At 43.2% G+C, this 25574-nt stretch overlaps 2 protein-coding genes across 12 annotated transcripts in view; both read left to right on the top strand.

Moving 5' to 3' along the window:
• The window catches only part of PPFIA1 (PTPRF interacting protein alpha 1), a 53735-nt gene extending 50808 nt beyond the window's left edge, over positions 1-2927 (top strand). For all 5 annotated transcript variants that reach the window (XM_041459168.1, XM_041459172.1, XM_041459171.1 and 2 more), the window contains one exon: positions 251-2927. Coding sequence is in view for 2 of the 5 variants with exons in the window: in XM_041459172.1 (XP_041315106.1) it covers positions 251-276 (26 nt within the window). In the remaining 3 variants the exon portion in view is untranslated. The remainder of the gene's footprint in view (positions 1-250) is intronic.
• A 1263-nt stretch (positions 2928-4190) lies between these two features.
• On the top strand, positions 4191-24905 carry CTTN (cortactin). 7 transcript variants are annotated; one of them, XR_005954458.1, is made up of 18 exons: positions 4191-4320; positions 7051-7134; positions 7391-7464; positions 8723-8852; positions 11414-11524; positions 12207-12261; positions 12770-12880; positions 13710-13820; positions 14099-14209; positions 15479-15589; positions 17205-17260; positions 17744-17813; positions 18320-18468; positions 21451-21540; positions 21633-21822; positions 22714-22785; positions 23074-23478; positions 24552-24905. XR_005954458.1 is itself a non-coding variant. In XM_041459162.1 (17 exons), exons 2-17 carry the CDS (start codon positions 7051-7053, stop codon positions 23208-23210), a joined length of 1659 nt encoding a protein of 552 aa, XP_041315096.1. In that variant the 5' UTR covers positions 4191-4320; the 3' UTR covers positions 23211-24905. The 7 variants fall into 7 exon arrangements, 6 of the variants coding, with proteins under 6 accessions (XP_041315096.1, XP_041315095.1, XP_041315099.1 ...); XM_041459162.1 differs by having other exon boundaries at positions 22717-22785; positions 23074-24905; XM_041459161.1 differs by having other exon boundaries at positions 23074-24905.
• Positions 24906-25574: the final 669 nt, after the last annotated feature.

Below are 25574 nucleotides of genomic sequence, written 5' to 3'. Positions count from 1 at the left end.
TGTAGTCAGATGACGTGGGATGGAAATCCTTGAGGCAGAAACATTTGCCCTCATTGCTTTATTTGCATTGCAGCTGGAGATTGCAGGAGGCAATAAAGTGATATCCAGCATGGCATGGCAGTAATTCAGTTCATCACTGCTGCTGAGCTGTTTGTGACAATCATGGAATGCAATGGTGGTTAAAACCTGCTAATGGAATCTTCTGTGTTTTTCTCTTTTTGTGTGTTGTTTTTGTTTGTTGTTTTTGCAGTTTACCCACACTATTTCTACCGGTGATATGCAGCATTTTGAACATTTGGAACCCTTAACCTGTTAATACTTGTTAAATGGACACTTTGAGATATTTTATTACAGAGTTTTTAATTAGCAAATAAATTCATGAGTACTATAGAGAAAATATTTTAGAATCTAAATGTTTCTTATATTTATGTGACTTGTCATTTATATAGTTACTTACTTTTTCTGTTTCTATTCAGTCTACAAATCAAATCATTGCTGATTTTTTATTCTAATTTTAGTCTTTCCAACTGAATGTACTGTAATGCTTGTATGTATATGTCCCTATGAGCAATATAGGGTTTTTGTAAATTATGCAGTAACTGTAATTATCATTGTTTTTTAATAATGGAACTGAAGGTGAAAAGGATTTTAATACCTTTGTAAGAGTATCATGACACCGAGCAGTATATATTTTGTCTTTTGGAGCTCTTAGCTTAGATCTGAAAACAAGTCCAGCTTTTTTTCAGGTGAGCCTTTGTTGATGTAGGGGGGACGGTACATGAGTGTTGTTCTTCTCAGAGCTGTACCTTTCCACACAGAGGATGTGTCAAGTAGTGGCAATTTGTCTTTATTTGAAGTAGAACTGGTTTGAAAAGCTGGGAGGAACTCCTCAGCCTGCGGGATGCGTTGTAGGAGCGATTGCCTCAGTCCTAACACCCTCTGCTGTGTTTGCGTAGCGACTCTTCGCAGTGACTGAAAACAAGCCATAAACCGAGGACTGTTTTTATTTTTGCTTTTCCTTCCCTGAGGAAGATAGACTTCGTAATGATTCCTGGTCGTGAGCCACAGGCCACAGAGAGGTTTTTTTTTGTCCTAGACCTTTTTGCTTGAAAACACTTGGTGGAAAATGCTGGTGGAACCAGTTTTAATGGACCAATCCTAAAGCACTGCAGCCTCCTGTCAAGTGAGTAGTGAAAGATGAAGGTACAATGGGCTGAAAACTAAAGCAGTGCATCTTCTAATAAAGGCCTTACTTTTCTTATGTAAGTCATCCTATGTGTTTTGTAAACTTGTTCTAAAGACTTGTCTGGACTTTTAATTTGGATGGTTGTAGCCATTTTGGACTGTATGAGTAGAAAATGTATCTGACACTTGTAAATGGCATATTAAGAAGCCAGCAAGAATCTGTTCAGATGGTGCATTATTTATTATGCAACAATATATATAGCATGTCTTTTTTCTTATTTTGTTTTCCACTTTTAACTTGCTTGTAAAACTGAAATTCATTGTTACTGTTCTGTTTTTCTATTAATCTTTTGTGTATTTTCAGATTATGTAACAATATGTACAGTCTACTTTTGAACTATTTTTATCACAGTATTATTTATTGCTTTCGATAAAGTACTGATGCATTTTTCACTGCCAATAAAACACTATGGAAAAGCTAAGATCTAATTGTATGCAGGCAGAAACTTTTGCAGTGAGTGGATATTGTCAATAAAGCATCTTAACGATTGTTTGCTGCCCTGTAGATCTGGTTTCAAATGATGACCTTTCTCCAGTAGCAAAAATATTCCATTAGATGTGACATTTTCTTTGGAATTGTTCAAGTTCACATGCATTAATGTCAGTTTTCTGGAAAAAAAAACTGCTTTATTGCCTACTTCTGCTCATCATTAGAGCTATGATTTGCTTTTTAAAATAATAAACCAGACCTGACACACAACTTCAGTGTATTCTGGTCCACATGGTGAAGATGGAAATGCTGTCCTAGACAGCAGCAACTGTTGCTTTGGTAATAAAATGAAATCATGGCCATAGTGATATTTGGGGAGAAACACAGGAGTTGAGGGAACCAGTGCAAAATGGGGTCACAATAAGCTGTTCATGTCAATTTTGATATATTTGTAAACCATTTCATTGAGTACAAGACAGAGGGATAAAGTTGCAGAATAATGAAAGGAGTTGTGCAGCATATTTCATCATGTCCTCAGATCGACAGCAGGATGTGGAATGCCTGGAGAAACACTGCCATGGACGCTCTAAACCTTATTCAGTGATGCATCTCTGTTTGTCTGGCTTGTCTGTACAAGTTGCTGTCTGTTCATTTGCAGTCTCTTTTATATTCTCAGAGAATCTATCTTTCTAGAAAAAAAAAACCTAAAATGGAACTGCAGAAGGAAATCCTGACTCACTGTTCACTAAACTTTGCTGTTTAGAGAAACCTTGCCTAGGCGTTGCTGGTCACTGATGTGAGTGATAGTAGGTGTTCAAAGTCATGTCTTGTTGCTTCTCAAAAGTGAAACCAATGCGGGGTAGACTTGTGAAATGTGAACAGAAAATGCGTTTATTATTTTGAGGCTGTAAAACCTTAACTGTTATGGAACAATGGAACTGACGTGAGAGGTAGAATAAATGAGTGAAATGGTGAAAGCTTTCACAAACTGGCAAAACTGTGTGTGGTGACTTCCTTCTGAGTTGCTCAGCAGAGCTGTGCCGGAGTGATCCAGAAAAACGTGTCTTGCTCAATTTTAGTAACTCCCACACACCCTGCTGAAAGAAAACTGCGCATGTGGAAAAGGCACCTGGGTCTGTTACAGTGATCTTTAGATAATGCTTGATTAAATACAACGTTTTGTGAATTGCCAAATGTCTTTAAAGGCTTCAGTTGGAGAGAGCGCTGTAAAAATTAAACTATGCATCCTGTCTGCGTGCTTCAGAATTATCTGAGTGAACTTTGAACTTTGCATGTTTAAAGGACAGGGACTCTCAAAACAGGTGTTTAACTCTGTCTTTTAAACTGCTGTAGCAGTGTCTTGTCTTGTGGACAGTAGTGATTTATCATGCCAGGATTTGGAGAACAGGTAAATTAGTTCAAAGCGGAATTTATTTTTGGAGCTTGGTAGGCTAAAGATTGAGACGGAAGGGCAGTAAAATTAATTTTCAGGTAAATAAAAATTGACACTCTGTTTGGGGGTGGTACTTTTAAAAGAAGCTAAAGAGTCACTTTGCCTTTAAAATGAAAGTTTTGCACTTCCCACTGTCAGGGTTGTAGCTTTGGTGCACAAGTTATTCTACATTTTGTTAATTTGTTTCTGAATAGTAGGGGACTTGGGAGGGAAAGGGCAATTGTAGTTAACTGAAGTGGCAGCACCTTTTGGTTTTACAGGATATATTAATGTGGCTGGTATTTCTACCTCTATATGGAGGGACAGGTGAAGACTTCAAAAAGACACAGAAGAGAGAAGTAATGCCTAAAGGATTAAGGTTTTCTGCACGTGTATTCCCCTCTAGCAGACTGTTTTTGGAGTAAATTCAGCCCTTTTCAAATATGCTGTATTCAGTTTATGGGGTAAATCGCACTGCATGTAATCCAGGAAAAAAGTAATGGACCTATTTATGACATGAACTGGCTACATTTGGAATTAAGTTTTTCTTGTGTTCACCTGGATTTTTTATCATCTTGCCCTCTATTACAGCTTGAATTTGTGTGTTTATCTGTAATGGTTTTATTTGCTAGAAATAGCGTTCCTTAGGGTCTTCCCCTCCTTTAGAAGATGCTAACAAACCAGTACCTCATTCCGCGGTGTTTTAAACCCCCGTCGTTTCCATTTTGACATCCGTTTCATTTGATGAGATCCCAGCCACGGGGGAACCTCTTGCCCACTGATAAAAAGCGATGAAAACCCCTGGGGACGGAGTAGATGCGACTTCCAAAACATGACGGTGCAAAAGTGGGTATTAAAAAAACAAGGATGCTCACAGCTGCACCAGCAACTCCCCTGTGGCCATTTTAAAACTACTGATGCTGCATTTTTTGAGCGGCGGAAAGAAACAGGGGACGGAGCAGCTCCAGAAACAAGCGTTTATGGTTGTTGGAGCGGGTCGGAGCCCCGCCGGCCGGGGGAGGCGGCGTTCCCACAGCCGCCGGCGCGGCCCCTCCCGCCGGGGCGGAGCGGAGCCCGTCCCGCTCCCACCTGGAGCCGGGAAGAGGAAGTGGGAGCTCGGGAGAAGCGGAAATTGCAGCAGCAGCAGCCGCCGCCAGCCCGGGAAGCACCGGCGGTGAGCCAGCGCCGAGGAAGAGGCGGCGGCAGGGGCAGAGTAAGCGCGGCGGGGCTGAAGGGAAGCCGGGCCGGGGGCTGCGGGCACGGCCGGGGAGCGCAGTGCGGAGCCGGGGGGCGTCGCGACTCGGTGTCTTTTTTTTTTTTTTTTTTTTCTTTTTAAAAAATTTTATTTCAACTCCGAAGATGGGAACTTGAAGGGAAGCGTCTGCGGCGGGGGCTCCCCACGGTGGTGGAGCCGCTCAGGACGGAGCCCCCGCCCGCGGCGCCGGGCTCAGGCCGTGGGGCCCGGCCAACCCCGCTGCCCTCAGCTGCGCCCCGAGCCTCGGCACTGCTGCCCGAGCTCGTCCCTAGGCCCGGGCAGCGGGGACGTGCCGAGGCTGCCGCTGAAGGTGCTGGGTAGGATGATGTGTGTGCCGATTAGTCATAGCAGCGCCGGGCAGCGCATGCATTCGAGGCATATATTTAGCTTGGGTTTGTGTTCGAACCGTAGCGTTTGCTTCTTCCTTCAGGAATCATGACCACGTGAGCCTGTGAGTCATGAATAGATCGTGTTTCTCCTCGTTCTGCCCTGGAATCGGTGCTGGAATAGCAGGCGGAAACCAGGCTTATTCCTGCTGGCTGTGGGCTGGGAGGGAGCCCCGGCCGCCGGGGCTGCTCTGCTCCTTGTGGAATTCAGAGTGCGGGGTTGAGCTGGGGAAAAATGTTGGCGTTTGTGCGCATGATTTGGAGAGAATCGTGGTGGATGCTGGATTTTGCACGGGGGTGCGTGTGAAGTCCTTCTTCCCTGCGCTATTGTTTGTGAGAGCTTGAGGAGGAAGCGGTGAAACCTAGACTGAAGGATCCAGCTTTTGTTCTTTGAAATGTCCAAGCACAGCTGAATGAACAAAATACATCAGTCAAGTGAACATAAGAAACAAGTACTTGTGTTTGGCACAAAGCATATAGAAACTCACCATACACAGCACCCGAGCCAGCTCTCATCACTTGAATTCCATTCCCAAACATCTTGCACAGCATGGTGGAGCTCCTAAGGATGGATACAGAACATGCCCCTTAGGAGAAGTTAGGAAGAACTTGGACCCATGTTGAATTTCATTATTATAAAGATGGTTGGGTTCTACTTTCCAAGGCCTTTGAGGGATTTTTGGTGAGAGATTGGATTTTAGTAGGAAAGAGTAGGACAATCAGACACAGTCATGTGAGAGAAGGCTTTAGACAGAGTATGTTAAGGACGACGTTAAACCACCTGTGTTCTAAAGGTTCACAGTCTCAGAAGTTTTTTGGGTATGAGGTACTATTATAAAGGTTAGTTCCTTAACTGCCAGAGGAATTTGGAGATGGGAGACCTGAAAAAACATGAGAGGAAATGTGCTAATACTGTTAATATGTCACCTGCTCTGCTTTTACAGCCTTCTTCCCAGCTACTCCAGCATTTGCTACCTTGGTGTTTGACTGTCAGTTTTCCAGCTCATCTCACTCACGTTACCAGTCCTGAAATTTCTGAAATGCTCCATAAAAGTGGCTCATCAGCTCGTTCTGCCAGGCTGCAGAACAAGCCTGACAGAACGAGCTGTGGACTTTACCCAGGGAGTATTAGCTATGCATTTAAGAGGGAATGAGTTTTCATCCCGCCCACTGAATTATGCTTGTGTGAATTAAATAGCCTATGATAATTATCTTTGTAATCTGTTCTTAATTGATACAGGATAAAAGTAAGTGGACAGAATACTGTTATGTTAAAAAACTGAACTCTAGTTGAGTAGCAAAGAAAAAATAAAATCATGTCTCTGAAGTGTGTTCTGAAAAAGCTGGGAGAAAAGGCACCTTGTAGTTTGATGTTTCAGTTTTGCTTTCTAGAATGCATTTGTTTTGATTTATGTAGAATAAAGGGTGTAAAATCCAGCCACCAGCACCAGGAAGATCAGGAATTCTGCTAACTAGCTGAACTGTTAATTAAAAGCATCCAACTTGATAATTCCAAGGGAATAAAGTTTCCAGAAACTGAGAGGCCCCAAATCATTAACCTCTTGAAAGTGCTGGATGTTGTTTCTAGAACTAATTTTTTTGCTTTTTTAATGAGTCTGCAGTCACCCTCTGTTTCTCCTGAAAGCCAGACAAGGTGCTGAGTTTGTGAGCACCGTGTTTCACTGGGGATTACCTGAGGAGCACAGACACTCCTGTTCTCTGTTGTTGTTGGAGCAGTTTCGGGGTTGTGTGCAAATTCTTAGAGTTGTGGGATTTCTGTCACAGTGCTGGAAGTCCCTGCACGGCAGAGGAGGTTGTGCAGGTGTAATGCAGGTGAAGAACAATGTTGTGCTCACCGTTTTTAATGCCTGGGGGGAAAAAAATCACCTATTCCTGCACCTTAATTGTATGCACAGGATCCAGAATTAGCAGCAGTCTTTGGAAGTGCATGTTGGCTTGGAAACCTGTGTGAGCAGAAGTCTTTGAGTGCAGTGACTGCACAAAAGGCACACATTAATTTGAGCAAAGAAAGGTGACTTTGTTCTCTTGAAACAGCAATTGCTCCTAATCTTTTTACAGTGCAGATGGGAGAGTTAAACAGGTTTGTAAGCCAGCTTGAGAAGACAGCCTGGGCTCCAGTGGTCAAACCTGTTTTCACTGCAAGCACAGCTTTTGGTGATGTGGTTAAATAACATACTTTATTGGGAATTTTGGATTGCATCTCCTCTGTCAGCTCCTGCACGAATCAAATGAGCTGGCAGGTGAGTGGAGCGTGACCCTGCTTCTCCTGCTGGTGTTGCAGATGTGGAAGGCTACTGCAGGCCACACCGTGTCTGTCAGCCAGGATGATGGAGCTGATGACTGGGAGACAGATCCAGACTTTGTGGTATGGCTTTTGGGGTTTACTGATCCACCAGGAACTTGTTCTGGGGCAGTTCCAAAGGAGCTCTGCAGGGTGGGGGATGTGTCTTGGCCAAATGAACTGTCAGGAGCATGTCCCTGGAGTGGAGGGGAAGTGAAGCTGCTTTTCCAGCACTTGTGGTCTCAGTGACTGCTGGAAGCTTTTGCTGTGGGCTCTGAAATGTGTGTGACTAGTGATTCCTTTGGGGTTTTAACTCTCTTTTTACGTGTGTCCTTCACAGAACGATGTGAGTGAGAAAGAACAGCGCTGGGGAGCTAAAACCGTGAATGGGTCCGGCCACCAAGAGCACATCAAGTAAAGCAACTCTCTTGTGAAATGTGTTAATAGGCACAGTCCCTGGCAACTTCTAATCAACTCGTGATCTCAGTTACTTGTGTCTTCATAATTAAAACAAGAGTCCCTGTAGAAGATTGATTATTTGCCAGATGGCTGGTCTTTCAAATCTGTCTGTCTTCAGAGCTGAAATTAAGAGCAGTAATATGGTGCAGGGACCCTTGAATTTTTCTTTGTCACTGGAAATGTGATTTTTCCTGCCTCTGTATCTGAAAAGGGGCTTTTTATGCTGTTTTGGTGCAAGAGCCAGTAGTGCTAGGGGAGAAGCTGAGGGATCTGAGCAGTTTCAGTTGGGTACGTTAAGGAAACGTTTGGTCCCTTAATTCTTACACTCTGATTAGAAAACTGCTACAACCAAACTCATAAAAACCCTGGCGAAGTAACAAATTGAGCTCTCTGGTGGAAAAGCAAATAAGTGCATCACACAGGGATATGTGAAACAGAAATGATGCATCTCCTGAATCCTGTATTTCTTACAAAAAGTGTCTAGGACAGAACTTTAAAGCAATTTTAGGAAATGTGTGATGTTGCAAAGAGGGAGACTGAACTCTGGTTACTTCAGGGATCAGTGTTGCTCTGCTCTATTCTGAGGGCAGTGGGAACTCCTGCTGGCTGAATTACACTTGAGGAAGCTTAAAACTCAGGTGGGAAGTGCTTAAAGTACAGATTACACCTTGGGTCACTCTTCTTTTCATGGCCTGCACTGCCCTCAGTTCAATTCTGCAAATTTGAAGGGATCACTTTGGGAAGAGGATGTGCAAGTTTCCTTACATCTTTATTTTGCAGTACAGTGCTGTCCAGAATGCTGTGTTAGAATTAGCCCTGATACCACAGGGACTGTGTGATAAGAGATGATCCCTGTTCTGAAAAGTTGCCATCTAAATAGAAAGTGTTGAGAAGAATTTAAATTAGGACACGAGGAAAAAAATTATGTTTCAGGCACAAATCAATTTGGGACAAAATTCTCTTCCACATTCGTCTTAAAACCTGCAGTTTCTTTTTTTTTTTAAAAAAAAACCATTTTGCAGTGGGACAAATCCAGTGTCTCAGAATATGTGGAAATGTTTCATACACTGAAAAAATGGGAAGGGCTTGAAAAATACAAGTGATCCAACTTCTAATTAAGATGATAGTTTTGTCAGCTTCATATTTTGCATCTTTTTGAGGTTGCTTGCTGAAAGTTCCTTAGTAAAAGTTGCTGCTTTGTTGTCTTTTAAAGTATTCATCAGCTGAGGGAGAATGTATTCCAAGAACACCAGAACCTCAAAGAGAGGGAGCTGCAAACAGGACCAAAAGCTTCCCATGGCTACGGAGGGAAGTTTGGCGTGGAGCAAGATCGCATGGATAAAGTAAGTGTGGATGGGGCTTCCCTGGGCTGAAGTGATCACTGAAGGGATAAGCCTGGCCAGCACCACTCTCTGTGTGAGCTGAGCTTGTTCCAGCTCTGCTGTGGGGTGTGCAACGGCCCCATGAGGTTTTGATTGATGCCAAGTCTGGAGATGATTCCCCTGGAGTCAGGATTCAAGTTTTTTAATTTATGTTTCTAAATGAGCAAAGGGCTTGGTGCATTAATAAATCCAGTATGATCTTTTTATTTGGATGCTGGGCCAGCTCTTCTATGCATATAGATAGAGACTGCCAAAAAAAATGAAAAAAGGGTGTGCTGCTGCTTTAAAGTCAGAGTGCAGCTCTTGTGAACAAACTCTGACTGGTGACAAATAATGCAAGTATTTAAAATATTGTACTTCAATCAGATGGTAGTTTTTTATATAAGGAGTTGATGGCTGCTTATGTTACACTGTTAAATTTTAATTTTTAGTATAACTCCTTCAGTCATGTGATAAATAGGCATATCAGCTTCTGGCTGCTTTCTTTCATGAGCTCTGCTAGAATAAGAATCAAAACATTTCCAAATACGAAAGTTTTCTTACTTTTTTTTCTGTATTATCGGTAACTTGACTGCCTTAAATTTTTGCTGGATTCTCATATTCCAGAGATATGCTGGATTGCTGTCCAGTTCTCAGTGGGCCAAACACTGAATCTGAGAAAGGGATTGCTGAGCAGATTCAATCACTAGGCCTGTTCTGCTGCTGCTCTCTAGTGTCAGCAGTTTATCCCTCACCTGTGTCTGTGGGAAAAAGAAAGGAACAAAAGTCAGCAGTGTTTCCCATAGACCAGAATTAATCATGGGGAAAAACATGCTGGTCATGCCCATGTGAGTGATACTGGTGGCAGGAGGTGTTCACAATTTCTGTTTGTAATGAATCTTTCTCCCTTGTAACTGTAGTTCTGAAGCCTTGTGGCTGAGATGTCTCCTTTGCAGGTATCTGTGCAGGTGTGCTGCTCCTAAAGCTTGGCTTTAAGGCTTGGCCATTAAATCAGGGTGGCTGTAGCATTGTCATGGTGCAGGGTTTTGCTGCATTTAGGGCAAAACCTTGGTTGTGAGTTAAAATGAACATTTCCATCACTCTATGTGCCATACCTCCTGAGCTGGTGTAAAATGTATAGAAAAGTTATGAGGGTGTTTGATTCTGAAATACAGATTACCAAAAAAACCCAAATTTCTAAGGGGGGTTTTGTTGTAATGCTTGGTATTTGGTGAAATGCAGAAAGTCCTGGTACCACCAAGAAAACACCATGCTTATATCTCAGTTGGTGTAACAAAAGGGAGATCAGGTAAAACCACATAAAAACTAAAGTTTTCAGAGCTTCATAAACATAATGGGAAGAAAAAAGGGAGGTGGGAGCCTTTTCTGTCACATTTCACAGCTACTGTACTACAGAACACCTGCAGAATGGACAGGAGTGTGGTTGTTTCAGTCAGGAAAAGAAGGGAGCTTTTTTAATGTTTTTGAGTTAAAGTAGTATCCTGTTATTGCCATCCTTGATCTCCTTTGTCTGTTACCTGGCAATGACTTCAGCCAGTAATGCTTTGCTTCCCAACCTGCTGGGAATGTTCCCTCCAGCCCCTTGTGGAAGAAAAAGAGCAAACACTGTAAAATCCGAGGTGTGCAGACACCTTGTGTCCTCGAATTAGTTCACCTAGGTCCAGCTGCCTGGCACAGATTATGCAGTGTTGGGTTACTGGTGAGTTGCAGGTTGCTCTGGCCAGTTCCCAGTGTTGGCACTGGGCAAGGAAAAAGCATTTTTACTCGAGGTGTGAGGCTCCAGCATCAGTTCAGGAGCTGGAAGGGCTCCCTCGCACTAGGTCAGTGTAACACTAGCAAGGGCTGTGTGGAGGCACGTCCAGGTGTGTAATTACATATCCCTGTATCCTGCCAGTGGGATGGATGGAGCTCACCCTCTGTTTAGCTCAACTTCTAGGGTCAGGATGCAGGGCTGGGATATCTTTGGCACCGGCGTGGATGCATCTCCTCATGTTCAACACCATTTTGCATGTGAGGAAGATGCTCTAATTGTGATTTATGCAGGAGACTTGGGTCCCTCCTTAAACCAATAGCAGCTGGCTTTGGTTGTATTTGTATTGTTGTACAAAAATATTGTTGTATTTGTTGCAGTCCCCTGTCAGCTAAAACAGATCCCCAAATAAACACAAGGCTGTATGTTTCACCTGAAACTCACTTCAAATTCTGCATGAACACCACCAAGACTCCCTCTGTACCTGTCTTGTTTTCATTCCTGTGCTTTTGAAGTGCAAATGCAGGGCATAAAATAGTCCCCATAAAATGCAGTCACTTCCCTTGCCTAGGCTGGATTGGTAGCATGGCAACATCCTTGTGGAGACTTCCCAAGTGAGTAGGAATTTCCAGGGAAGTTGGTTTCAACAGGAGGAGTGGCAGTGATGCATGTTGGTAACAAAACTCACCCTCCAGTTGCTTGGTGCAGTGTTTTGTCTGGCACACAGGACTGTGTAGAACTGCTGTCTCTGAACTTCACCAATTTCTTCCAGTCAGCTGTTGGACATGAATACCAATCCAAACTTTCTAAGCATTGCTCTCAAGTGGATTCGGTGAAAGGGTTTGGTGGCAAGTTTGGAGTACAAACCGACAGAGTTGACCAGGTGAGTGATTTCATCTCCTGCAGCCACCCACAGTGGTTGATTTTCTCCTTTTGTACATAAAACTGCAGAATTCCAGTGCATTAGGATGCTGGTGTGAGCTGCTCTTCCTGCTCTCTTTGAAGTTTAGCAGAAGCTAACACTGACTCTTAGGGAGATAAATTACTGTTTAAAGCAGAGTAGAAAAAAGCCCTTGTGGGAAGTTAAGATGAGTTGAAGAGAAAGCTGAAAAGAGATGTTAAAGTACTACTTTTTTGTTTTCTTTGACAAGGTCAGTGTGAATACTGTTGAATGTTTGGGGATGGTTTGTCCTGTATCACAACATAAGCTACTGGGCAGGATAATTGATATCCTTTTCCAAGACTGCATAAAAATCCCTGCATGAAAATGCTGGGTTTCTGTCATACTGAATTGCTGGACCTGGCAAGGCCAGGCTGAAGTGTGCTGCTGGTACAATTTGCCTTGGCAGGGCAGGACAAAACCCTGGCCATGAGCACATGTAAATGAATTGCCATGTAAATTAATATGGCCCATAAGTTAAAGAGGTATTTATGCCCCCAATCCAGAGGGTCAGAGCAGTACAGAAAGACACAGGAACTTGCCATGCTCTATGTCTACTGAAGTGTGTGCAGTTTTTCTCCTAATGCCTCACTCTGTCACAGTTGTCATTTTATTTCTCTTCCAGTCAGCTGTTGGGTTTGAATATCAGGGCAAAACTGAGAAGCATCCCTCCCAAAAAGGTAAAGTGGGGAGGTGGCCACCTCGGTGGGCACGTTTTCTATAAAAAATAGAGTAGATTCTTTCAGTGTGTGGGAAGTACCTCCTTTAGTGAGACCTCTGAGTGACATTCCCAGTGAATCAAATGGTGGGTTTGGTGGAACAGAGGAGGAAAAAATTAATTTCCTAGCAGTTCATGAGTTGATGAGGTTTTAAGGCAAGGAAATAGTGGGTCATCGGGAGCCTAATTTTTCTTTCTGAAGTGAGGTTCAGGGACGTGTCAGGAAGACTGAGAGTTGCTCTTTGCTGTATTGCACCCTTTTGGAAATGGAAAAAATTTAAAGGGAACCATCATAAGCTGTAGGATTGTTGCATATCTTGTGTTTAAAATTAAACTGCATTTTATTTGCTAAAGCCTTCATAATACTTGAGTTCTGAAATAACTTATTTTTCCCCTCAATTGCTAAGCTATGCTGTATCCATGACAAGTTGCTTTCATGCTGTTTTTATTGTGCTTTACTCTTAATGCAGACTACTCAAGTGGTTTTGGTGGAAAATACGGAGTACAGGCTGACAGAGTGGACAAGAGTGCAGTGGGGTTTGATTACCAGGGGAAAACTGAGAAACACGACTCCCAGAAGGGTGAATAGACACACATGTGTTAGCAAGCTCCTTCCCTAGTGCTGTATGCACTGCCCATAGCCCATGTTGTAAAATACTCATGTTTTACACCTCTTGCACTCCTAACCTGCTGAAAGGTAATGCTGGGTAAAATTTATGTTGCTGAAAACCTCAACCTCTGGGGGAAAAAAAAAAAACAAACTGAAAAAAATCTGCCTGGTTTTAAGGGATGGTCCAGAGCACATAGGTTTGTCTGGAGGTTTTTTACAGCTCCTTTTGAAAAGCTGTAAATCAAAGTACTCAGACTGTGAGCAGCTTAACCACCACAGAGAAGTGCTTCTAAAAGAATCAGCTGTTCATGGATTAAAACACTTAACAGTGTTTAGAGTTAATATTGTGTTGCTGCTCAAGTTTCCAGGCATACATAATCAAAAATTTACCATTTTATTGAAAAATGGTGACATTTTTGCCATCTGCTTTCTGTTTGTCCCAAAGAAATATTTGAACTCTAGAAATGCTGACAAAGAGCAGGGGGTGTTTAAAAGCATCCAGGCTGTTGCTGACGTGGATTTTGAAGTTCACTTTGCCCTAAGTGTCCTCAGAATTTTACCAAGGAGCCAGGCAGCTGAACTGCTGGTATTGCCCAGCAAAATGCTATTTTATTTTCCATCCTGGAGAATGTGTTCTGAAGGATTTCTGACTTCAGTGTCTGAAATCAAGTTTAGTTGTGAATGTCAGTGCTTCTTTTAAAACACAGTGCAGTGCTAGCAGCCCTGATTATCACACTTTCTCAAGGTGATGATTTTGTTGCTGAACGCTTACAAACAAAACTCTTCCCTCTTATCTCTAGATTATTCCAAGGGCTTTGGTGGAAAATACGGTGTTGACAAGGACAAAGTGGATAAAAGTGCTGTTGGCTTTGAATATCAAGGCAAAACGGAAAAACATGAATCACAGAAAGGTTTTTATAATCTTCTTTTAAAATAGTAGCTCAGATCCTTTTAAACCTGGGAAAAATACTTTGGGGGTATTTTTGGGTGGAAGTTTTTAGTTTGTTTGGGGTTTTTTTTTGTGGTAAATGTGTGTTTACCCCATGCATGTGCAGATTTTGGATCCCCTTAAAAGAGTGAATGTTTTATTAACAGGGCAGCTTATCCCCTAACGTATTCTTGGGTTTTTTTTTTATTAAATGTGGTTTGCGGCTACAAATTGCAATAATGTTTTCTGAAAACTTCACAGATTATGTAAAGGGCTTTGGAGGCAAGTTTGGCGTGCAAACAGACAGACAAGACAAGTGTGCCCTTGGCTGGGACCACCAGGAGAAGGTGCAGCTGCACGAGTCCCAGAAAGGTACATCAGCTCTCAGTTCCTTGCTGTGCTTTCTGCCTGCCCTCGTTTGACCTCCTGGTGCCTGTGTGAGCCCTGCCCTGGTGTCTTTGGGCACAGCCTCACAGGAGCTGACGTGAGGCTCCTTTCCTGTGTCTGGGTTTTGCTGTCACCAGGTCAACTGGTGGCTGCAGAGCACCTTTGGCACAGCTGACACCCAGCCCCTCAAAGTCCAGGCTCAGGACTAAATTTTCCCTTTAGGGGCTTGCAAGTATGCTGGATTATTTTCCTTTTTCAGTTGAGCTGCAAACCACAGGTTAGGAATTCCTTTGTACTTTCCACAAATAAATTTTCCCTTCTGAATTCTGTTGTGTATATCCCCATTTCCATGCAGGAAGAGTCTAAAATCAATTGCTGTTCTTTTTCATGGCCTGTGGGGTACCTATTCCTCTGAAATACCTGGTTCTCAGTAAAAATACAACTTCTGTAAAATGCAGCTGTTGCTCCTCAGCCCTCTGCTTGTCAGTGCTCTTGACTTAAAGAAATTAATATTTTTTAAGCAATGAAATTAAAACTGTTCCTCAAAATATTTTTCTGCTGGGTGCTCCAGCAAACTTGTTGTGAGAGGATTACCTGAATCCCTTTTTTCTGTGCTATTGTGCCATCCCTAATTTTATAGCACACACAGGTGTATATGTGTGTATATATATATATGTAAATGGCTGCTCCCTAGGCAGCAGTAGGGAATAACAAACTCTTAGCTGAAACCTTTTCTCCCTCAAGCTGTGTGGCAGCAGGAAAATTCCTCTTTCCTTTAAGGAGTATCTGGAGGGTGGTCTCTGTGGGGCCCATCTTCACACCTCTTTTAAAGTCAGCTCTCTGTACAAATGTTAACCACACTGATGAAGGAAGCTCATCTGATTCTCTTGTACTGTTTTGGTGTTTACTTTGTTTGTTCTCTTGTATCTTTTGTTGTTTTGTTTGGATGAACAAATTACCTGTGTACCCGTGTTCATATCTTTCATCAAATGCAAGTGCATTATGCAGTATGGATGAAAAATATTGAGAAATGCTTTTTTTCTGTGACTTCAGAATGGTGTTCTTATATATGATAAATCATTTCAAGTTGAAACTTTTTTCAGTTTACTTTTTCAGAAGTGTCTTGACGTATTTCCTTTTTTTTCACCATCCAAAATTGCTGATAATCGAAAATATTGCAAAAAATTTTGAGTGTCTCTGACTGAACTTTATTTCCCTGCCTTGATTTTAACGTATCCCATGTGGCTTTTTCAGACTATAAGAGTGGTTTCGGAGGGAAATTTGGTGTACAGACAGAAAGGCAGGACCCATCTGCTGTGGGGTTTGATTACAAGGAGAAACTAGCCAAGCATGAATCTCAACAAGGCACCGTTTTCACTTGTTACTTTCTTACCAGTGCAGCCACTTCTCACACAGTCTGAAATAGTTTTCTGGGTAGATCAATGCCAGGAATGTGCAGACACTTTATTGCGCTTCTGTTCTTCCATGATCCAGCTGTTTTCTTTATTCCACCCTTAAGATATTGCCTCAGGCAAACAGCCAGTGTTTAGTCAACAGCTCTGCAAAGTCCTGAGTTAGTTATAGCTGTACATGCAGGGGAATAATGACATTATTGTTAGCATGATGTTAATGAAATCAGTTTTAGAGACTAAATATAAAGTTTTGCCTGGGTATATTAGTGGGAAAATATTCAGATAATAACCATGCACATAACCATTAACAAAAAACGGGCTGTGGCACGATCATTTAAAAATGATTGTAGTCTTCGAAAGAAGTAGGGAATGTTTGTAGTTCTTGGGTGAGCAAATGCTGTTATAATGCTCTGTTTATTCATTGTGAAATAGTTGGGGTACAACCCATGAATTCCTGGTTTTCCATTATCTTAAAGTGAGGAGTCTGGAGCAGGAAAATGTAAGTGTAGTATATTTATTCTGGCTGGAAATACGTACAAAGCTGAAGAAAATGAGGTTGTTCATTGATAGCTGGTATTTTCCTGTGCTATAGTGACATCTATTCAGACTTTCAGAGCCCGAGTGCAAGCAGGGAGAGCCAATAGTTTGGAAGCCAATAGTTTGGGGGCTGAGAGGAGAAGGGGTTGTATTCCAGGGATGGATAGGAAATATGGGCAGTTTAAGGGCACATTCCTACAGCTCACACACCACAAAGAAGTCTTTTTCCAGTCACACACTCTTGCTGCTGCTGTTGTGCTGCTCTGGTGCTCCTCAGACGTTCCCATTAAACTCCCTTCTGTCTGGGTTTGTTGTTTTTATCAATGTCACTGGTGGGTGAATTTGGGAGTGTGACAAGTGCTGAGGGCAGCAGCAGCTGGGAGGAAGAGTGCAGCTCAGGGCTGGTGTGGGATAGCACAGCCACCCCATTTCTCTGCTGGTGAGTTGCTTTAGGCAGCTAAAGCCTGGCCTTTGTAATTTCCCCTTTCCGTGTGTAGAGCAGGAATTACCACCAGTGGCTTTAATATTCACCAGCTGAGTATCTCAACCAACACCACTGGAATGAGAAAATTGTTACATTTTCCTGCCATTCACAAAGAGGAAAAAAGAGCCAAAAACAAAACACCTCCGTGGTCACCGAAGACTCCTTTGAGCAAAGCAAAATGGCTCAGGCTCCATGATTCCTGCAGAGGGCTCAGAATTGGTGCTGTCAAAGGCTGTGTTACAGAAGTGATGCATCAGGAGAGCTCCTCCCTTACTCCTTGCTTGATACCTGTTCAATCCTCAGCTTTGTGTTTACTCAGGGAATGCATGTGGCCCACGGTCTGTCATCTGCTGGTGTTCCTGAGGGCTCCTGGGCTTCTGTGTCCTCTCTGCATCAAAGCCAAGTTGCATTTTCTCTGGTGGCTGTCACTGTGGCTCTGCATGAGGCTGAAATGGCTCTTTGTACCTGAGGTGGCTGTATGCATTTGGCAGCAAGGGAGGGAGGGGCACCCAACTCCCTGTTCTGACCTTTTTTGTCCTGCTTCTAGATTATTCCAAAGGATTTGGAGGCAAGTACGGTGTCCAGAAAGATCGAATGGACAAGGTAAATTGCTTCAAAGAGCCATGACTTCTGACCAGGCAGAACAGCCTGGTTAGATCTGCACTGCTCAGCTCTTTATTTCTGAACACTTCTCCAGTCTAAGGGCAGAGTTTTGTGCTTTTCTAAACCTTTAAAAAGCAAATTTATACACACAGAGCTGATGCCAGCTTGTGTGGATTAGAACAGCAACAGCTACACAATGTATGTTTATTGCCTTGTTTTTAGTTCTGGTGAGTCACTCATAAACTTTTTTATTTTTAATTAATAGGATTTTGATGTGTTCAGAACTGCTCCTGAAGATTATTTCTTTCTAGCTTGACTTGCAGAAGGGATTGTTCTGTTTGTAGTTTTGATCCTTCCTGATTTGGTTTTGATGTTCTTCCTTAGGGACAGTATCACAGTAAGATATCTCAGGTTGAGGCTGTGTGAATGTCTTCATGAATTTGTGGAGTTTTTTACATGTATCCTTTTTGTCCTTACTGATAGAATGCAGCAACTTTTGAGGATATTGAGAAACCATCATCAACTTATCAGAAGACCAAGCCAGTAGAAGCTGGTAAGGCTTTGACCCCAAATCCTTTCTTTGGAGGTGATTATGTCTGAAATCCTGGATTATTGATGTAATAGTGCTGAGTAAGGGTCATCCAGAGAGAACTGCTGTATTTGCAGCTCTTTAGCAACCTCAGATATTCTCCCTCCCTCCTTTAGAGGTTGTTTTGCTTTGTTCCAGTTTGTTTTTTCTCTTGAGGCTCATCAGGGTTAAGGAAGGGAGAATATAAAGTGTGAGAATAAGGAAGAATAAATTGTGTAGGTTAGTGCTGGGGCCTGTACCATGAAGGAGAGGAAGGAGAAGGATTACAGTGTTTCTTTGGAAGAGAAATAAGGTGCATAAGAGGTTTGAGCTGGGAAGGGAGAGGAAGAAAGAGAGGTAGAAGGACTCTCCTGACTGAACTATAAACTCAGAAGACAGAAAAGCAGAAATTCGTAGCAAGAGCTCATTCCAGGCTACTTTTATATCGAGCCTGAGACATGATTTGATTTGAGTTCTTTTCCATGTTACAGTTGCCAATAAAACAAGCAGCATCCGAGCTAACTTTGAGAACCTGGCCAAGGAGAAAGAGCAGGAAGACCGAAGGAAGGCAGAAGCTGAGAGAGCCCAAAGAATGGCCAGGGAGAAGCAGGAACAGGAGGAGGCTCGGAGGAAACTGGAGGTCAGTAAGACTCAAATCCCACTGGTGCAGCCTGGTTTCAATGCAGTGCTGGGGGAAAAGGGAATCTTTTAGAAAAGGTTCCTTCTTTCCAGCTGGCCTTTAAAGCTTGAAGTGTGTGTTTGTGCTTCAGCTGTGTTTGACTCCAGCCTGGCCTCTTCCTCCTATACTTCTGCCTTTTGGCAGTCCCACGTTCCCTTTGGGCACGGAGGAGCTCATGAGGGGAGAGCTCTGTGGCCCTCAAAACACCCTGCATGTTCAAGAAGTTTCACTCCACAGTGAGAGCTGGTGATGCTGTTCCTTTGGGATCAGTGTTTTGGGAGATGGAGGTGGTATAACACACAGCCAGGAGATCAGGGGAAGATAATCTTCCAAATGTTAATTAGGAATCTTAGTTAGGGAATTAAAAAAAATTACTTTGCGTTTTCATGGGTAAAATCTTCATGATTTTGTGTTATTCATAAACAAGATAATTTCAGGACATGTTTAGTCAGAAACTGTATCTGCTTTATGGAATTTGCATATTTGTTTGTATTAGTTTGTATTACAGGAGACTAAGGCTTGATGTAAATAATTTGTTTTAAGAGTATAAAAGACTGCCTGGTAGGCTCTCTTCTTCTAAAGTGATTGCTTTTTTTTAATTTTTTTTTCCCCCTTGTTTTCCCCTTTTCTCTCAGCTTATCACCTATTTTGCCTTACAACATCACGATGTGCAGTGTAAGCATATGTTCACTGCAGAAATATGTCACGAGCTGAATGGGAGCTCATCTTCTGTGCATCATTCTAATGCTGCCTTTCCTCCATGTGGACTTTTTGTACCTTCCCCCAAACACTCCTGGGGTTTTTTACTGTGCTGGAGAAAAGCTGGGAGAGGAAGAGGTCATGCAATGGTTTGGATTGGAAGGGACCTTAATTGCTTTGTCTTTTTTTTTTTTTTTTAATTGTTATCTCAGTAATTATGTTATTTCTCTACTGGTATTTTTGCTGTGAGTGTGGGTTAAATCCAAGCCATTTTGCTGGATTTCTCTTGTGCTTTATCAAAGATTCTGTTGCCTGGACACATTTGAAGCTTTTTTCCCCCAAAGCTGGTATTTAAATTTCCCCGTAACCAGATGATTAATGCTCTTACAGCCTGAACATCTCCATGGTTAATTGTGGGATTCTGCAGACACAGAGAGAGGGGGGATGAGGTTGAGGGGAACTGAAATGGCTCTGCTGGCACTGCCCCTTGCTCCCAAGCTGAGCAGGAGAAGGGCAGAAATGTGATCCACACCATCCACAGAGAGTGCAGAGGGCAGGCCTGGACTCTGACTAGAGTGAACTTTATTTCTGTCAGTGAACTTCTTCACTTCCAGAGGATATGTGGGCATACACCCTCCCACAATGGGAATGTACATATGGACTGCATTCCTTCCAGAGCCCTGGTTACTCGTAATCCTCGTTCTGGTTTGCTTTTCACAAATGTCACACAGGCAAAGAGTGCTCAGGGAGCTCTTCTTTGATGCTTGGGTTGAGTCAGTGCTGCCTCATGATTTCACTGTACTCTGCTGCCTTGCAAAAAAAGGCAGGATGCTCTTTCACGTGGAGCATTTCACTGCGGAGCAAAACCCAGCCTGAGGGGAGCCATGCAGTTTAAATGTTTTATGGCAATTATGCTGTGTCTATCCTAAACTATAATCTGGATTGCAGACCCATTTCCTAGGACAAATTAGTCAAAGTGTTGCCACATTTGCCATCATTAATGGATTGATGCTGCTTAATTTGTCCCCAAACTTAGGTTTGACTTCTAACACTAGCACTGACTAGCACTTCTAGCACTGACTTTGCTGGTGCCTTTTTATCTGTTTATCTGTAGCACAGGATTTAAAAGTGAAGGAGGGTTTGCATCAGGAGAGACTTTTTCCAGAAAGCACAGCACTAAGCTTTGAATTGTCTTCAAAGCTGGCTCTGCTCTCAAGACACGCTTTTCTTTCCTTGTTGGATGTATTTTTTTCTGAGCTGTGACAAGCAAAGGAAAGGAAGAATTTTTTGCAACAGAGTCCTACCACTACATCTCTGTACTGCCATTTCTCCTGAGAATCCTCTGGGGTGTTATAGCTTGATGGGCCTAAACTGCTGGAGTGCACAGCTTCCCATTGCACACATCCTCTCCTCCTTTTTTCAGTGAAGAAGACAGTTTGGCCCTGGATTCATGGTTTGCTTTTCACCTGTGGTAAAGAGAGGCAAAATGAGTGTTACCTGTTGAAATAGTTACCTTGTTTTGTGCCATGTGAGCAACACAGTATTTCTTGCACTTCTGTGTCCTGCCTCCCTAATGAGTGGCTTTCCAATGATTGTGGAATTGCCCTGTGATTCACTGATGGGATGGCACAGCATGAAGCACTTGAGTGCCAGAACAGATCCATGTTCTTTGTGTCACAGAACACAAAAGCAGTACTGCTTTTATTTCTACCACATCTCTTAATTCCTCTGAACATTTGAATCCCAGCTGTCACTGTATAGGACCCACTTTTGTCTGAGCTGTTCAGTCCTTTGCCTTGGCAGGATGTTTTGAAGACTGCCAGAGCATTGCACAACCATTTCTCACCAAAGGCAGCTCATCAGTTGTGCACCCAGAACATGTGTGGGCTTCAGGTTCTTTAAACTCAGGCTGAAATGGGACATGAGGCCCAGCCAGCTGATGAGCAGAACGAATACACTGAGCACCAAAACCCTGCAGTTCCTCTGGAGATGGGCCAAACAACTCTGGGGCTGTTTTTAAACACAGGCAGGCATATGTGCCATGGGGGTTTTGTTTCTTCCCTTTTTTTTTTCTTCTGCTGTGCTGCATTCCTGGTGCTCTGCCCAGCCCAGCCAGCCCAGTCCTCCTGTGACCACAGCAGTTCATTGCAGATACATTGCATGTCCTTCGTTCTGGAGGGTTGTCTCTTGGTCCCCTCATCAGTGACTGAGCTGCACTGAAGTTTTCCTTTCTCCTGGATTTAGGAGCAGGCTAAAGCCAAGAAGCAGACCCCACCTCCCTCTCCTGTCATACAGGTGGCAGAGCAGAAGGCGCCCTCCAGCCCAGTCTATGAGGTTTGTTGGGATTCCTCTGGGACAGGGGCTTTGATCCTGAGCACGGGAATCTCTTCACAAAGCCCTGACGGAGCTCCCCTGTCTTCCTGCAGGATGCAGTTTCCTACGAAGCAGGGTCAGCCTACAAGAGCTCCAGCCCATCCTGCCCTGCTGCCCAGGAGCCAGAGGCTGGCTACAAAGCGGCACAGCCGGACTACCAGGAGGCAGTGAGCCAGCGGGAGGCCGAGTACGAGCCAGAGACTGTCTATGAGGTGGCAGGAGCAGCAGACCACTACCAAGCAGGTTTGTGTCTCACAGCAAACCCTTTAGGATAGGGATTATTTCCTTGTGCTAAAGCTTAATGAGCAGCTGTGCTCATAGCACGCTGTCCTGGTTTGCTGAACTCTCAGTCCAGTGAGACTTTCTACATTCCCCACCAGCAAACTTTAATCAGGAAATTAATAAATGGCTGCAGCCAGGTGTTGAAGTTAGTTAATTTTTGTGAGATGATTTTGGAGTAATTACAGCGCTCTCCAGGGTCTCAGTTCAAAAAGAAATTCAGGGGTAACCATTCCCACCCCATGGAATGTGGCTCAACATGAGAAGAAAGCCCCAAGCTGGGGATTAAAAGTGTGCTGCACCAGCAAAAAATCCAATCAACAATTCTTGGAGTTTGATATTGAAGTGTTGGGTTCTGTTCCTGTGAGGGAGCGGAGTAGGGATCGATGAAACTGCAAGAGTAAGGTTCTTTTGAATTCCTGGTTTTTTTCTCACCTCTTCTGGTTGCTAAATGAGCTGTGAAGGGTGAATCTGCTCTGGTAAAAAAAACCTGGGAATTTTAAACAGGCCCCTTTCTGCCCCCCCAGCATGCCACCACTTGTACAATTGTTGTCTTACACAGTGATCTTGGGCTCAGCTCTCCTGTCACATTTTACAGAAGCAGTACAGGGCCGATTGCTTTTATGTAGTCCTGTGCTCAGTGTCTCCTGTAAATGCTTCTTTTCATGCTTCAGCTGTGTGTGATTGAGGGAATAAGCCCATGCAGAAGGAATGTCAGCACTGCTGACAACAAGCATGGGTTGTTGCCTGCTTCCTGTGTGGGTTAGCAGTGCAATTGAAGGAGAAGCACCACAGAAAAGAACTGAGGGTAATAATGTACTTCATATTTTAATTGTTCTCCCCTCCTCTCTTCAGAAGAAAATGCATATGATGAGTATGAAAATGAACTTGGGATCACAGCCATAGCCCTGTACGATTACCAAGCTGGTGAGCAAAACTCTTGTTTTCACCCTTTGGCTTTGAAAACTCTGTTCTGCATGAGATAAATGTGGATTTTTTTTCTTTGCCTTTTTATGTCTCTTGTGGCAAATGAAAAGTCAGGGATTTGGGGGTTTAACAAGAGCGCGGATTGCAAATCACTGGGTGCGGATTGCAAATCACTGGGTGCTGTTTGTGGGACTGGTGGCAGTTTCCAAAAAGCTCTTGCAGCCAAGCGCGGGGGCTGCTGCGAGCCCTTGGCTGAGGGGTGCTGACCCTGTTGGGCTCTCCCTGCAGCGGGTGACGACGAGATCTCCTTCGACCCCGACGACATCATCACCAACATCGAGATGATCGACGACGGCTGGTGGAGAGGGGTCTGCAAGGGCCGCTACGGCCTCTTCCCCGCCAACTACGTGGAGCTCCGGCAGTAGGGACTCCTGCTGCTGCTCATGCCTTAATTCCCCAGCCCACACACCACTTCACACACTACAGACAGACCACGAGGCTTTCCCGAGGACGGAGGGGGTATATGCATATGGCTTTTATATTTAATACTTTGCTGATGCTTTTTAAAACACTTAGGCCACAGAAGTCGCTAATATATTGTAACTACTCTGTCTTTCACCGAGGCTCTTGGGATTTATTTCCATCTGGAAACGTTTCTTCTCTGCCAAATTAGCCAAGCCTTTTGGAGGACAGGTAGTTGTCTGCTGTAATATTGCATGTTTTACTCCTAAGTGAGCAGATTTAGTCAAGTGTTCAAGTCTAGTTAGTCTTCCACTAAATGTTTGCAGCTGAGAAAGTCATGGCTATGCAGGCTGTTTGCATTTCCACCAAGTGGAGAGGACTGGGGAAGTACAGAGTTGGGTTTTTTCTTATTTTCTTTTTTTTTCCTTTTATTTTTTTCTTTCCTTTTTTTTTTTTTCTCCTTTTCCAGATAGTGCTTGAAAAAAATGAAGAAAATGTTTTACACTTGCAGTTAATCAAATGCTGTCCAATATTTATGGAATATTAATGTTATGAAGGAATTTTCCTGGTACTTTTCCTTTTCCTTTTCCTTTAAAGTGGAGTTTCTTTGGCTCTTAAATTAAAATTTTTTCTTCTTTTTAAATTATTTTTTCTTGGTCCTGCTCCTCCTGCTTGTGTTATCCCAGAGGAGGGCTGCAAACTCTCTAGCACTGATTGTCCCAAATTCCTTCACCCTTTTGTTTTTGCTTCACCCTCCTCTTTTCCCAGGGAAATTTGGAAAAGTTACTGTGCAAGTGTTAAGTCACCCAAGGAGATTCCTGCTTGTTCACAAGGAAACTGGCATCCAGATCTGCAGGAATATTCCCATTGCTTTAAATGGGAGGAAAAGGCAGGAGGGGTGGGGTTGCAGTTGTGTTCTGTGTGCAGTGCGTCCGTGCTCACACACGGGAGGAAGGGCCTGCTGTGCAGTAGTGACGTTTTATGGAAGCATTTCCAAGTCAAGGAATGTTAGCAATTAGATTTGAAACCCATGTAAATGATCTTCATTTTTAAACCAGACAAGAGACACTTCTTTTGGTATGATCAAGAGAAACTGCCTGTACTCTTCTACTAAACACCACAATTAAACATGTTTGGGTTTTGGGGTTTTTTTTTTTGCCAAAACTGAAATTCCTGTCGCTCTAGAAAGCTGACCACAGCAGATTTAGGGTCCCTACCAAAGATAGCAAGTTGCATCCAATAGTGCACGTGTTCAGTGTCTGTACTGTCTGTTCCCACCTTCTTCTCCACCTTCTGTTCAAAAGGAAGATGTTAAATCTGGTGTAGCAGCCAAGAGAGAAGGCAAAGACTTCTTATCAACTCTAAATTTGGACCAATGGAATATGGAAGGCCGGTACAAAAAGGTGAATTGTACAGAGTATCAAGGGAGAAGGCATCATGTTGAACCAGTTCTTGGATGGTTGGGACAATCCTTCATGAATTTCACGTGTGTGTCATGATTATTGCTATTTTTTTCTCCTTTCCATGGTCTCATATCTGTGCTGTATTTGCATTACTAGGGTTGGGTTTTATATGCAGTTTATTTTATCCAATTTTAGAACACCTCATAGGGATATGATTTTTGTAAATTAAATATTCAATAAACTTTTTGAACCATTTGCATGGAATTTTTTTTTTATACTTTTCTTTTGAAAAATCTCAGCATCGGGCTCAGCTTTGTCTTTTTTTTTATGTGCTTGTTACTTCTGCTGAAAACATCAGTGGGCTGTAGGATTTGTGGCTGCTCCTGGATTTTGGGAATGCTGGTGGCAGCAGGGCACTGAGTGTTCTTGCAAACACAGACGTGGGGTTACATCAAATAAACTTTTCCATCCCTTTAAAGCTGTTCTGCTCTTGTTCGTGCCAGGGTGGGTCATTCCCAAGGCTTTGTTCCTCTCAGTCCTGCCAGCAGGAAGGTCCTGCCTTGCTGTCCAGACTTTACAGTTGCAACCCTGAACTTCTCTGGGAATCTGGTGCTTGATGCACCACTGGAAATGTCGAGGAAGAAAATCCTGACAGCCTTTTTTTGATTTTTTAATGGTGCTGATGATTAATGCTAGTTGTTATTCATGGATTGCCTCACCTCGTGGAGAAGGCTGCATGGAGTGGAGAAATTCTGTCATGAGACACTTGTGGCTGTCCCATCTGCTGCTGGCTGTTGATTTTTAATTTAAGTCGATTTTCAATAGCAAGAATCAACCAAACTGGGTTTATTTTTTTGTTATTACCCAGGGAAGGAGGAGCAGGAGTCAGGGGAAATCACCAAGTGAAGCACAGGGAGCACCCCA

Source organism: Pyrgilauda ruficollis, unplaced genomic scaffold, assembly GCF_017590135.1.
Source record: "Pyrgilauda ruficollis isolate IOZ18807 unplaced genomic scaffold, ASM1759013v1 scaffold132, whole genome shotgun sequence".
Lineage (NCBI taxonomy): Eukaryota > Metazoa > Chordata > Aves > Passeriformes > Passeridae > Pyrgilauda > Pyrgilauda ruficollis.
Note: the sequence above shows the minus strand (reverse complement) of the source record. Positions and strands in the feature narration are given on the sequence as shown.

Bases quoted from the DNA above. Each gene is read 5' to 3' on its own strand.
- CTTN (XM_041459161.1), top strand. From the start codon at position 7,051: ATGTGGAAGGCTACTGCAGGCCACACCGTGTCTGTCAGCCAGGATGAT. The intron at 13,821-14,098 runs GTTTTTATAATC...AAAACTTCACAG, and splicing joins AAAACATGAATCACAGAAAG to ATTATGTAAAGGGCTTTGGA. The intron at 22,786-23,073 runs GTGAGCAAAACT...CTCTCCCTGCAG, and splicing joins CCTGTACGATTACCAAGCTG to CGGGTGACGACGAGATCTCC.